General features: G+C 42.2%; 1 protein-coding gene across 3 annotated transcripts in view; it reads right to left on the bottom strand.

Moving 5' to 3' along the window:
• Window positions 1-13,236, bottom strand: part of Glis3 (GLIS family zinc finger 3) — a 421,415-nt gene that overhangs the window by 58,660 nt on the left and 349,519 nt on the right. For all 3 annotated transcript variants that reach the window (XM_021152026.2, XM_021152027.2, XM_029472441.1), the window contains one exon: window positions 429-588. In XM_021152026.2, the coding sequence (XP_021007685.1) occupies window positions 429-588 (160 nt within the window). The remainder of the gene's footprint in view (window positions 1-428; window positions 589-13,236) is intronic.

The following is a 13,236-nucleotide window of genomic DNA, read 5'->3' on the forward strand; positions in this document are numbered from 1 at the left end:
CTTCCCTGGGTGTTTTGTTCCCAATTCTAAGAAGGTGCACAGTGTCCACACTTTGGTCTTCATTCTTCTTGAGTTTCATGCGTTTATCAAGTTGTAATGTGAAAGTTTTATAGCAACCTGGGAATTCCATTTAAATTGGAAAGGTGATAAATACCCACTATTCCATTTAGAACCCACTATTCCATTTAGAATGTCGTCTGCTGCCTGCTTCAGGGCCAACCATTTCCTTTGAGTCTAAATCAGTAAGCGGAGGCTTCCTGGGAGGAGCGGGTGCTCCTAACTTCTGGCAGAAGTTCAGAACTAGATGAGTCAATGTGTTATTTCACCTTGGTTTTTATGAGGGAATAGAAGGGCACAGGAGAACGACTACAGATCACTGACACCGCAGATGATTCTCAGGCGAACAAGATTTGCTGTCGCATTCTTACCTGAATAGAGTTCAGCCCCAGGCCCTGGCCCAGGCCCCGGCCCTGGGGAGTGCCCCACGGTATGATCAGCAGCATCTCCAGGGGAAGTGGCTGGCTGCAGGGGCTGCACAGCGAGGCAGTCTGTGAGGAGATCTGGATGGAGCTCAGTGCTAGACCGTAGCTGAAAGGAGAAAAGAGAACAAAGTAGAGAAAGCTGATCCTGAGAGCATCAGTCTGGAAAGGCTTTCTCCCCTAAGTGTTTATGCAGTTCAATCCACAAGTATTTATCAAGCATCCATGGAGAGATAGGCAGAAGAGGAACACAAAGCCAAGAGAAGGGTCAGTTATCTGACCCTAGTGCCTGGTGGGTACTTTAGGAGACACGTGGCTGCAGGTAGGCTTGCCCCTAAGACCTTGATAGGTCCCCTTCTGGGAACCCAGTTTCCTAGTATATTCCTATTTATGTGTTCGCTCAGCATCTACTCAAAAGTTGTGGTGATGACAAGGACAAGCTCCAACAGACTTTGCCCACGCTACAAAGAACTTTTAAGATCAGAGATCCTGGTACAAAACTACTCAGGAATCTCTACTGAGATTTGACCCTTAGAAACACAGGAGAAACACCCCAGCTAAAATTTAAATATACTGAAAGAACAAATGAAACCACTAACAATAACAACAACCAACCCCAATACTTAGTTACATGTAAGGCAGGACTTTACATTTTCATTTAGTCACGTACAACAAAATCAATTTTATATATGAGTCACACTCAAAAAATTAACCAAAATGGGGTTAAAATGGAGTGCACACAAAAATTTGCCCGATTCATTTTATAACATGTGGGTGTTCATTTGTTCAAGTGCTTATGCGTGAGTGTGTGTCTGTGTGCCTGTGGGTATCTGTGAGTGTGTTTTTGTGTCTCTGTGTGAATGTGTGCTTGTATATGCATGTGTGTAAATGTGTGAGTGTGCATCTGTGTGCATGTATCTGTGAGTGTGTGATGTGTTTTTGTGTGTTTCTGTGTGAATGTGTACATGTGTCTATGTGTGCATGTGTATGTGCATGCACCTCTGTTTATGTCTACCTGTGTCTGTTTGCATGACAATGTGTTTATACATGTGTGTAGGCTGAAGAAGCCTTGGAGACATCAAGATACTGCCTACCTCCTCTAAACAGGGCTCAATGGCTTACAGTTCACCGGTCAGACCACACTGATAATCAGTGAGCTGTAGGAAATCTCCTGGTTCCACCTCTCCTTTGCTGGGATTACAAATGTGTACCATGGCACCTACGTTTTACATGGCTGCTAGGGGTTGAACTCAAGTCCTCCATACTGGCCAAGAAATCAATCTGTTTATGAATTAAGCCATCCACATTCCAGGGATCTTTACAGACATAAATTCTGTAAACATAACTTGAATGAAAAATTACAATGGAACATTTGGTGACATAAAAATATTAACCTAATTGTGTTAAAATACAGTGTTTAACAATCTAGTAATGCTTTCCTTAGAAATATCGCAAATGGCTATCTATCTTCAGTATTTAATAACTATGTACAACTGATTTTATAAAGGTAACAAAAAGCTTTTAGATACAGGGTTGGAGTGTTCTTATTTCTATTTTTTTCATTTTTTTATAAGATATCTTCTTCATTTACATTTCAGATGCTATCCTGAAAGCATTTTCCCCCGCCCTGCTCCCCTACCCACCCACTCCCACTTATTCGCCCTGGTGTTCCCCTGTACTTACTGGGGTATATAAAGTTTGCAAGACCAAGGGGCATGAGTGGAATGAGTGCATTCCACATGTGTTCTTTTGTGACTGGGATACCTCAGTCAGGATGCTATTTTCTAGTTCCATCCATTTGCCTAAGAATTTCATAAATTCATTGTTTTTAATTGCTGAGTAGTACTCCATTGTGTAAATGTCTCACATTTTCTGTATCCATTCCTCTGTTGAGGGACATCTGGGATCATTCCAGCTTCTGGCTATTATAAATAAGGCTGCTATGAACATAGTGGAGCATGTGTCCTTATTACAAGTTGGAACATCTTCTGGGTGTATGCCCAGGAGAGGTATTGCTGGATCTTCCAGTAGTACTATGTCTAATTTTCTGAGGAACCGCCAGACTGATTTTCAGAGTGGTTGTACCAGCTGGTTTGCGTATATTGCTTTTATTATGTTTAGGTATGGGCCTTGAATTCCTGATCTTTCCATGCTTTTATCATGTGTTCTTATTTCTTTGACAAATGCCATGCCCCTCTCGACCCTGGGAGCATTCACCGTCTTTATAAACTCTGATTCTTTCTGGGAAGATGATGAATAACTAAAATATATTTAAAAGCGAGATGATGGTAAATGCCAGAGAAAGTGACATAGAGAAGGCCATGAGGACACATGGGGACTAGTTGGGGATAATGAGCAGAGAAAACATCTTGGGGTTAAAATTGGCAACAAGTTTGAGAAGAAGTGGAACAAGATGCCCCAGAGAATGGTGGCTGGAGGCTGGGGGAGCCTTCTTGCCTTGGTATGTGTCTAAATGAACCGTGGAGTCGCAGGACTGGCACTGGTGTGTGTGTGTGTGTGTATGGGTGGCAGGGAACACAGATAGACAGTGTTAAGGGAAATGGGACAAAGGAGTGTACAAAGTCTTGACATGGGAAATTGTTGCAAACTGGGGCTTCTTCATCAAAAAAAAAAATAGGTTGAAAAGAAGAACTAAAAAGGGTGTTGCATATGCCACAATAATTACAGAGGTGGAAACTATGAAATGCAGGGGGCTGGTGAAGAAGAAAGACATGGGAGGAGTTGGTGGTGGGCAAGATGCAAGTAGAGTATGCATGTATGAACTTCTCAGAGTTTAAAAACTGATAATGCGCATAAAACAACTGCTTGGCATTATAACCCTAAGGGTACAGGGGTGTTAACCAACAACTCTCTAGTTGGACTTAAGACCCACTCAAGAGGGATGCCATGGGTGATACAGGAAACTCAAGTGCTAGTGAAGTCACAGATGTTGAAGGAGAACCTATGACTATCAATTTACTAAGCCAGCATAATCCCTACAACAATCTAAATATATGTCTTTGTACCTACAGGTAAGAGTCGTTCTCATGTCTCATCAAAGAAACTTCTCTGTGCAATAGACAGGCTATTACAGAAAACTGCAACCAATCAAAAGGCAGGGCTGTGGATCCCAGTCCCATTGAATACATCAACAAAACACCTCCACATCTAAGGCTCAGAAAACATTGCAGAAAAGGGGTGTGAAAGAGTGTAAAGATCAGGGAGTTTGCTGTGAGACGTTTCCTAATAAAATCAGGTGTTATATCCATCAAGTCTCACCAATATGAGTGCCTAGCCATGAGCTGAACAAAGACAACAGCAATAAACATGCCAAAGCAGATGGGGAAATCCTCTGGGGTGTCAACCCTACACATAGAACCATAGATAATTAAGGACTGTGGAGAGTAAGAGAAACTGTCTTCTCCAGGGAAGGCACACTGATTGAATATCCAATAACAAATATCAGCCCTGAAAACATACATACATGTAACATTATACTGAACATGGTTCATTTAGAAATATATACATGTATGTTATGTATGTAATAGAAATTAATGAAAAAGAGAGGCCATACATTAGAAAAAGATCAAAAAAGGGTATATGGGAAGATTTTTTTTTTTTGGAGGGGGGACAAAAAAGAAGAAATGATGTAATTATAACCTCAAAAAAATGGATTTTAGAAATGGCTTCATAAAAGCAATTCAGTGTTTGCTAAGTAGTTTCTTTTTCAATTAAACATGTATAATATTTTAAAAAATATTCACTACATTTGCCAAAAACCTTAATACTGATTTATCAGGTGCGTATATATAGCTCTGTGGCTAAGAGCACATATCACTCTTGCAGAGGTCTTAGTTTCAGTTCCCAGTGCCCACATGGTAGCTCCCAAGTGTCTGTAACTCCAGTCTCAAGGTATCTGAGACCTTCCTCTGACCTCTGTGAGCACCAAGTACACACGTGGTACAGATACACACATACAGACAAAGCATCCATCCAATATATCAGTCATCAAAACCTTTACAAAAGAACCTGTGGTAGTGATGTCACAGGTAGAAATCCACAGATTTTCTTTTCAGGAGGTATGTTGGTACAAAATTTCTAGAGGGTGTTAATGGATAGGTTTTAAGACCCATAATCAAAATAATTTGATCCTTCAACCTGTCCGAAGGAAATATCCAGAAATATGAAGGACAATGTAGACCCAAAGAAACATGTATATATTCTCCTGGTGATAGATATCATGATTTACAGCTATACAAAAGACAGGAAAATGCTCTTAAATGTCCACAATTAGGACAACTAAAAAAAATAATACATTAAATCACTAAAATACTAGGTTCATAATCAAAATTTCATATACAAAATGGTAGTAATAACATCTAACCTCTAAAAAATGAATTGGAAATGTACTATTATATTAAAACTGAGCTTTGCTTATAGCCATAACATTATGAAATTATATACTCTACTTCCAGCAATCTTCTCCAGTCTTCTAAATTCTCTATACTGCAATGGTGAACTAGAATCAATGTGCCAATTCAACAGTGCCTGTGTGTGTGCCTCTTTTCCACAGTCTGATGTCACACAGATAGCTTGAAACTGGTCATGGTGAAAGTGTTCACAATACAGTAATTGGCAACCACTCCACACTATGCCCTTTTCATCTGTACTGCTAACTGATAAATATCACTAGAACACTGCCAGAGACTTTGAACTGAGCACACCTGAGCACAGACTGCTATTGATGGAATCCTGTTTGTCTAGGAGTTCAGAGCTAGCTAGGTTCCTGGTGAGAAATGGAAGGGATCTGGAGGAACATTCACAGAGGAAGCCTAGTGGGAGTTGGTTAGGCCTGGGATGATGTTGTCCTCAGAGGGAATTAAGGTACATCCCGTGACCCCAATTTAATTCTCAAGAAAATGAGAGGAAGCTTAACCCTGAGTCAGTCTCTGGATTTTGTCTACCCTTTTAACATGTGATTCTCGCTCTGAAACCATCTACCATGTGACAGCCCAAGGGGCCCTCAGTTGGCCACCATGGTGTTTGAATATTAACATCTCAAAAACTGCTGAGCTTTCTTGTAAGGTTATGTTTTTTATATCAATGAAAAGTAAGAACAGACAGACAGAAAAGACATATATGCATGCATGCACAAAATGGTACTTCTTAGATCTCAGTTGAGAGTAAATCTCCACCCAGACTATAGACATGAGTATTAAGGCAACCGAGGGAGCAAGGTCACAGAGAAGGAGCATCTAGCTCCCATAGCAATGAGATCATCACAACGTCCTCAGCTTTGGCATATTGAACTTTCTGACCAGAACGGCCTATGCAATGTGTAGCCCAGCCCTCTTAGGGCCTTTGGAAGATATGTTTGTTATTTTCTTATGAACCTAACCCATGCTGCTTAAGAAAAACTAGGGAAAAAAAGTCAAGGCTTAGAATGAGTTCTGGTCATCACTTTTAATTTATCTTCCATCATTAATATGTGATCTGGGGTGCACATGTTCTACTAAGGGCAGAAATGAATGCTCTCTGCTTTCGATTACCCACCACTCCAGGGTTTTCCAGTTATCAGTACCAGTGAGATCATTCCAAGGAATTTCATGGCCATGGTAATCCTGGCATCAAACACGGGCAATCTTCCTTAGCTTCAACAGACATTCATGTTTTCCAGCGGCATGATTCCATACGACTTTGTGGTGAGAGTTAATTTAGTTTTCTCTAGGATTAGGCATGGTTCTAAAAAGTGCTTCTTAAATTAAACATGCCTCAGAACATTAGGCAGAATTTCCAAAGGAAGGCTACATGTGAATCCCGAGTCATGAGACAAAGTTGTAGCTCCATCTCAGATCTACAACCTAGGAAAGATCCTCCAGGTTGAAATGAAAGAGACGACATAGTTGAATTTCTTGGAGGGTTTCCTCCACAGTTTTAGGTGGAAATGAAAAATTCAAGTAATCATAAACAACAACTTCCTAATGTTTATATCAACAACATCTTAGTTTCTAGGATTATATGAAAAAGAGACAGGGTACAGCTTAATTAAGTCAGGATCATCAGTGAATATACTTCTCTGGCTTGGCACAGGTCAGAAACTCCCTCAGGCCATTCCCAAGTTCCCAGGTGGAGATGGTCCAGGGATGACCCTTTTAAAACTTGCTGATCTCTAAGAATCCTAATGAGCAGAGCTAGAAATTTTCTGGCTATAGGAAGAGGAAATGCATTGTGGAGATGGACAGATAAAAATATAATATTCCTTTCATGTACAAGTTAAAATCACTGAATCTTCTCTGCTTAGCTATGATTTAAAAGCATTTTTTTTCACTGAAACACAAGCTTCAGACCTCTAATTAGCAGGTTTCTGGAAAGGTCAAGGGAGGAGAAGATAAAGACAAAGATGGGGAATGTTTTCCAGTCAATGGATAGACAGATGCTATGAAAATAATTCAGCCAACATGGGGGAGGCTGCTGTGCTTTGCATCTTATGAAACACCTTGACAGATTTATGAGAAGCCTCCTTGAGACCTTTGGACGTTAGAAGCTTGGTGTTAGCTACAGTGGAAAGCAATCATTAATTCCAGCATCCTAAGTACTAATTATCATAAAAAGATTCTTGAGTTCCCTACGCACATATCTGTCTCTGCAAAACTCATCAAGATAAATGGCTGCATGAGGTTCAATTCTTGAAAACAATTTAGATTCCTATTCTTTTACATGAATAAAAAAATTTTTAAATTTTCTACAAATAGCAAAGAACTGACCAACCCCTGCCCACCCCCAACCCCAGAGTCTTGACTGCTCTTTTGGGATAAAGGAGAGACTTGAAGCTACTGAACATTACTTCTCATTAAAGGGCTGCTGTGTCGGATGGACCATGGGAATGGTCCTCTGCAACCACTGCTTCCGCTGCCCTCACAAGACAACATGGGTTCTACAGGACTACCTTTCTATAGCTTTCTCCTTCACTATGCAGACCCTTCTTTGGCCTCCACAATATGCCAGGTACCATGTTAGGTACTTGAAACACAACATCAGAAGGAAGATTCCCACCCAAAGGTTTGCATTCTAGATTATGAAGTTAATAAATAGTAAACTAGAATTAAATTGTAGAGAAGGTCATAAGTACTCTGGAAGGAAATGGTGAAAAATGTGCAAATGGTATTTGGGAGAAGCAGGAAGATCTGAGGATGTTCAGGGACTTGCTCAGCCATGAAGGACCTTGCAAACCTCACCAAGATGTTAAGTTTCCATCTTTGTACCATAAACAAAAGTCTTTCAGAGTTTCTGCCATCTTGTTCCCAGAATCCTAGCTCAGCATCTGTTTTCTTTTGTTTGTTTGTTTGTTTGCTTTTGCTTTTTTATTTCTTTTAAATCTAGAGTCTCCAAAGCTTTTGTTTGAGAGCTCACAGGTTCTATGAGGCAGGGGTCCACAACAGTTAGTGCTGCGCGCCAATTTGATTCAGGGACTGTGAAAACGTGGTCCAGATGACCTTCATGAAAGAGATTATCTTCTACAAGTTGAATGGGCCATGTTCAGTCAGTGAAAGAGCAAAAGCAACCAGGTTTGACTGAAGAAAAGAAGAGGAAGAGGAGGAGGAGGAAGAGAAGGAGGGGGAAGAGGATGAGGCTTAGAAGGACTCATAAGCTAAAGAGCCAACCCTCTGTCACAGGAATGAAGCCTCCACTTCTGTCTGTGAATGACCATCCTTCCTAACGTCTTACGCCTGCCGGGATGCACACTTACACGAACGAGGTTCTTAGAATCTTCTCTCCTCCCCTTACCATACACTGTAGACACACATCTCTCCCTTCCTCCTGTGATTCTCTCCCAATTTTCCCAGGAGACCATTAGCAGATTTTGATGCAAGGTTTTCTAACAATGTCCTAGACACATTTTCTTACACTTGTATATTTCTGACATCATGCCCTGTAGGGAAAAGGCTCTAACTTTGGACTGGAGGAAGAGGTAATAACGGAATAAACCACTTCTGCTCAGATTTCCTTGTCTCTTCCCCTGCTCTGGCCGTGGTCTAGTAACACGAGTGTGATGAAGCCTGGCATTCACCATCCTTACCACTTCATCCTAAGTGCATGCACAGTGGTCCTTCTTAAGGCACCAAGTCTGTTCCTCCTGAATGACAACTCTGGTTCTTCCCGACACCGGGGCACTGTTATCTTGACATTCTGATCATGAGATAAGGTGACTGTCTTAGTCAGGGTTTCTATTCCTGCACGAACATCATGACCAAGAAGCAAGTGGGGAGGAAAGGGTTTATTCAGCTTATACTTCCACATTGCTGCTCATCACTGAAAGAAGTCAGGACTGGAACTCAAGCAGGTCAGGGAGCAGGAGCTGATACAGAAGCCATGGAGGGATGTTCTTTACTGGCTTGCCTTTCCTGGCTTGCTCTCTTATAGAACCCAAGACTACCAGCCCAGAGATAGTCCCACCCACAAGGGGCCTTTCCCCCTTGATCACTAATTGAGAAAATGCCTTACAGTTGGATCTCATGGAGGCATTCCCTCAACTGAAGCCCCTTTCTCTGTGATAACTCCAGCTGTGTCAAGTTGACACAAAACTAGCCAGTACAATGACAGTGACCAGGAGTGTCCTAAGAATGTCTCCTTTCTGTGTTCCTATCACTCCCTCGGTTCTTCTTCCTCTTTCCATAGCTTCCCTCCCGCTCTGGAGAACCTCTCCAAGTTAATAGGGATAACACATTTGTGTTTCAGTATGGAACTTCCTAGTGTGGAGTCCAGGGAAGACTTCTGAAAGGCGGGGTTATGAAGAACAGAGCCCTGAATAAAGTTAAGACAGCCAGATGTACATCTGAGTATTTGTGAAGAGGTAAGAAGTTGACAGGCCCAAAGACAGTCACAAGAGAGGAGTGAGCAACAGAACATGAAGAGTTTGTGGCACAGGGTGAGAGAAATGGCCAGAATTCAAGTGGGTACAGGCCTACAGAAACATGAAGCTTTAGCTTTTGATTTGTGTGGTTATTGCAAGACTAAGGGGATGGGCAAGCAGGAAGGCAAGATGCATGTCTTATACTGTGGATATGTAAAAACCGAATGAAAGCAGACAGAACCGCTAAGGGAGTCGCTGTCACACACCACTGCTAACGTAAGGGAGTCGCTGTCACACACCACCGCTAAGGGAGTAGCTGCTACTCCAAATGAGTTTTTGCTGCAGTAAGAGGAGTTGAAAAGTGGTCAGCTTCTATTTGGAAGGTGAAGCTGAACTTGATACAGTAAAAGAGGGGAAATTCAGGATAGGTCCTGTGATGGTTAATCTCGGCTGTCAACCTGATTAGGTGAGGAATCAACTAAGAGACAGGCTCCCAGAAAGACCTGTGAGGACACTTCCCAGAAGGATAACTGACCGTCCTTTAGAGTGAGTGGCACCTCCCACCAAAGCAGAGAGGGATAAAGGTCTGAGGAGAAGGCAGTGCATTGACAAGTGTTGCTTAGGAATCCATCTCTGTTGCCAGCACACTGCAGCCTCTTTGAATTCCAATGTGGAATGAAGACCAGTGGCTCTTTAGGGACCTTCCAGGTCTTCAGGTTGAACTTCTGAGACATCCAACTCCAATGGAAGGAGGAACTATAGGGTCCTCCGCTTCTCCAGGATGCAAATGAACACTGGTAAGACTCTTTCCTCTTTCCTCAAGCGCCCAGAGCACAGGGCACCTGCTGTCCATAATCCTGTGCCTGGGTCTTGTAAACAGAGACTGCAACTGAATCTCCAGATTACTGATGGTCTGCCTCAAGGTTTGGGAACCCACAGCACAGGACAATGTGTCATTAGTATTGTGAAAACCAGCCACTGGCTGTCAACTGGATTTGTGAGCATGAGCCTCAAGACTGCATCTAAAGGAAGTGACTATCTCTACTGATTTGTGATGTAAATACACAATGACATCATCTCCTAGTTTACCCCCCAAATGGAAAGTTTCCAAAGATTCCCAAGAATCGAACCATGTTGGGGAGACTTTGAGTGGATACTCAAATCCCCTGGGGCTTCTGAGCTTGGCAGTGTGTTGCTTCCCACCCCTGCTGTGATGTGACCATCTCCCAGCTTCCTGACTTTGTACCCACAGCCAGCAACTAGCACAGGTCTGCCATCCTCTTCACCTTGAAATGGGACAAAATCAGTGATGCCAGTTATAGTCCGCATCTCCTAGTTGAGGAGACCATCTCAAGCGGGACCCTTCTCTAGCTTCCTCCCCGCTTCTCTCCTAAATTGTGGGAGGCACCTGATTCCCTGGCTCATAGCAGACTTCTAAGAAACATTTTAGGAAACACTAAAAACTCAGTGTTTTTTTTTTTAATTCAGAGCTTCCCAGAGACAATCAGAAGTACCTAAGAATGTGTAGGTCTATTTCTCTTCTGTATATGTTCTTCCCAGACACCAAGAACATGTGTGTCAGTTAGTTTTCCATTACCTTAAGGACGGGTAAGAAATCAAGGCAAATGTTTCTAAGAAGAGAAAACCAAGCTATTGTTTGAGGCCGCTAGTGAGGGCAGCACAGCCAGCCAGGAATATCTAGTAAATAAATGGCTTACTTATTTCTCCAGTAAACACGATCCAGGAATCCACCCACACTTTCCTCCTGTCCTAAAGATCTCCCTAAGCGGACTTGCTAAATATTTCCCCACCTCCCAAATGTCACCTTTAGCATGGATGGGTCTTTGGGGCCTTTAGAGGCCTGACCTAGATCTCAGGAACTATCAGAGTTGGCTACATCCTGCTACTTATAAACTCGGTATCAGGCTCAGGGACACAGTAGGATGACCCTGGACAGCTCTGAGTCCAGGAGGCCTATCTGTGGATCAGTGTCAAAGAGTCTATCTTTTAAAAACCATCTTAGGGTTGACTTTTTGTACTTATCCTGGTAAACACAATGTCTCTTTTAGCTTCTGCACAGCTTCCCATTATGAAATACTTGTTCCAAACGATTGTTTTTCAGCTTTAATAATGAAGTCACCCGTCACAGCCTGACACGCTTCCTGTGCGTGGGAACGTGAGCTGTTTCCCTCACAACACAGCAACTCTTCCTAACACAGAAAAACAAGGCACCGTCAGACATGACTGGTATTTGTTTGTATGTTCGAGACTATTTTGCCGCTGTTCACAGCTCTTCAAATGGGACAGGAACTCGACTTCCGTCATTCTTTTGTTTGTTTCAGACGTGATTGAATAATCACCCGAGATTAAGTGAATCAAGTGGAAATAATCAGGATGGGGGAAAAGGCCAGATTCTGTCATTTGCAGTTCCATTACGTTGTATCCCAGGAGCAAAGGCATTCTGTGAGCCTGACACAGATAGACTTCCAAAGAAAACCAGGCACAATCAAAGGCTTTTTGTCTTCTCTTTCTCCAGTGAGCAGAGTCCACTTGAGCTAGGCATATTTATCCATCACCTTGTCAGGATTCCTTTGTTCTCCAGAAATCAAATGCCACCAAAATATGTTTCTGAAGAAACCCAGCCAGAAGGAAAGACAAATAGTTGTGCTTTTTTTCTAGAGGCTTAGGGTTTATCACCAGAACATTCTTATCAAGTGTTCTTTCTCTGTGACACTCTGAGCAATGTGGATCTCAGGGAATTAGCTCATTGCCAAAAGGCTTAAAAATAATTACAATGAATTAACCTATTATATTAATTACAATTAATTTTCAGTTGAATGTAAGAATTCCATCTCTAGGGGATTCCTCGGCACTGACATTCATAAAGTGGCTCTGCATATCATAGGTAATTAATTTCCAACAATCTGCTATCAAATTTGTCTCCTTTGGGGATGACCAATTTGCAAGGAGGAAAAAAAAAAGTAAGAGTGAATAAAGTTTAGGAAATGGGTCTGAAAGAAACAGAACTGCCCAGTCAGGTAGCCTTGATTCTGGTTGGCAGTGACTGGTAAGACCCAAAATTGCACCCATCAAGATAGATGGACATATCAAAATAAACAACTAGGTATATACCTTAATAATGCCATGAGAAAACATTTCCAATATGCACACACATATAAGTTATTTAGTTTAGATACTGGTTGATTGGAACCATACACAGAAACACAGAGTTTCAGAGCACATGATCTTGGGGGTCTCATAATTTTCCCTGTTAGCTCTGTACTGGTGCCAAACATTCTACGTGGCCTCTGGCACCTCCTGGCCCTATGTGTGTAGTAGATACTTAGTAGACACTTGAAATGCGACCAGGACAGCTGAGGAGCCGATGCTTTGACAACCGACATTAAACATTATTTACAGTGCTAAACTGCAAAGTACCAATGCCTCCCATGGCATCAATCACTTTAGCCTCTGCCTAAATCCTTCTGATAGAAGGGAGCTCACTTCCTTACCATTCAAGATCCTCTACTGATCAACCAACCAGCATATTCATTTGGTGTGTGTGTGTGTGTGTGTGCACATATAGGCCATGAGATTTGAAAGGGGATCATGAGAGAGGATGAACTGACCTTAAGGGAGAGGGGAAAAGGACAGTAATGAAATGTATCCGAAATGAAAGCAGAAATGAAGATCATTTATGGGAAAGAGGAAACCACACAGCGACAGGGGGGCACACATTAGAGGAGACACTGGGAAAGGGCATGGGGGAGATAATTAGAACAGAGAATGACACATGGGCATGGGAATATCTTAACAAAGCACAGTACTTTGTAAGCCACATTAAAATTATTAGAGGGAGGGAAGGAGGGAAGGAGGGAAGGAGAGTTTGATAGGGAGGGGGAGGGG

Source organism: Mus caroli, chromosome 19 (assembly GCF_900094665.2).
Source record: "Mus caroli chromosome 19, CAROLI_EIJ_v1.1, whole genome shotgun sequence".
NCBI classification, from domain to species: Eukaryota; Metazoa; Chordata; class Mammalia; order Rodentia; family Muridae; genus Mus; species Mus caroli.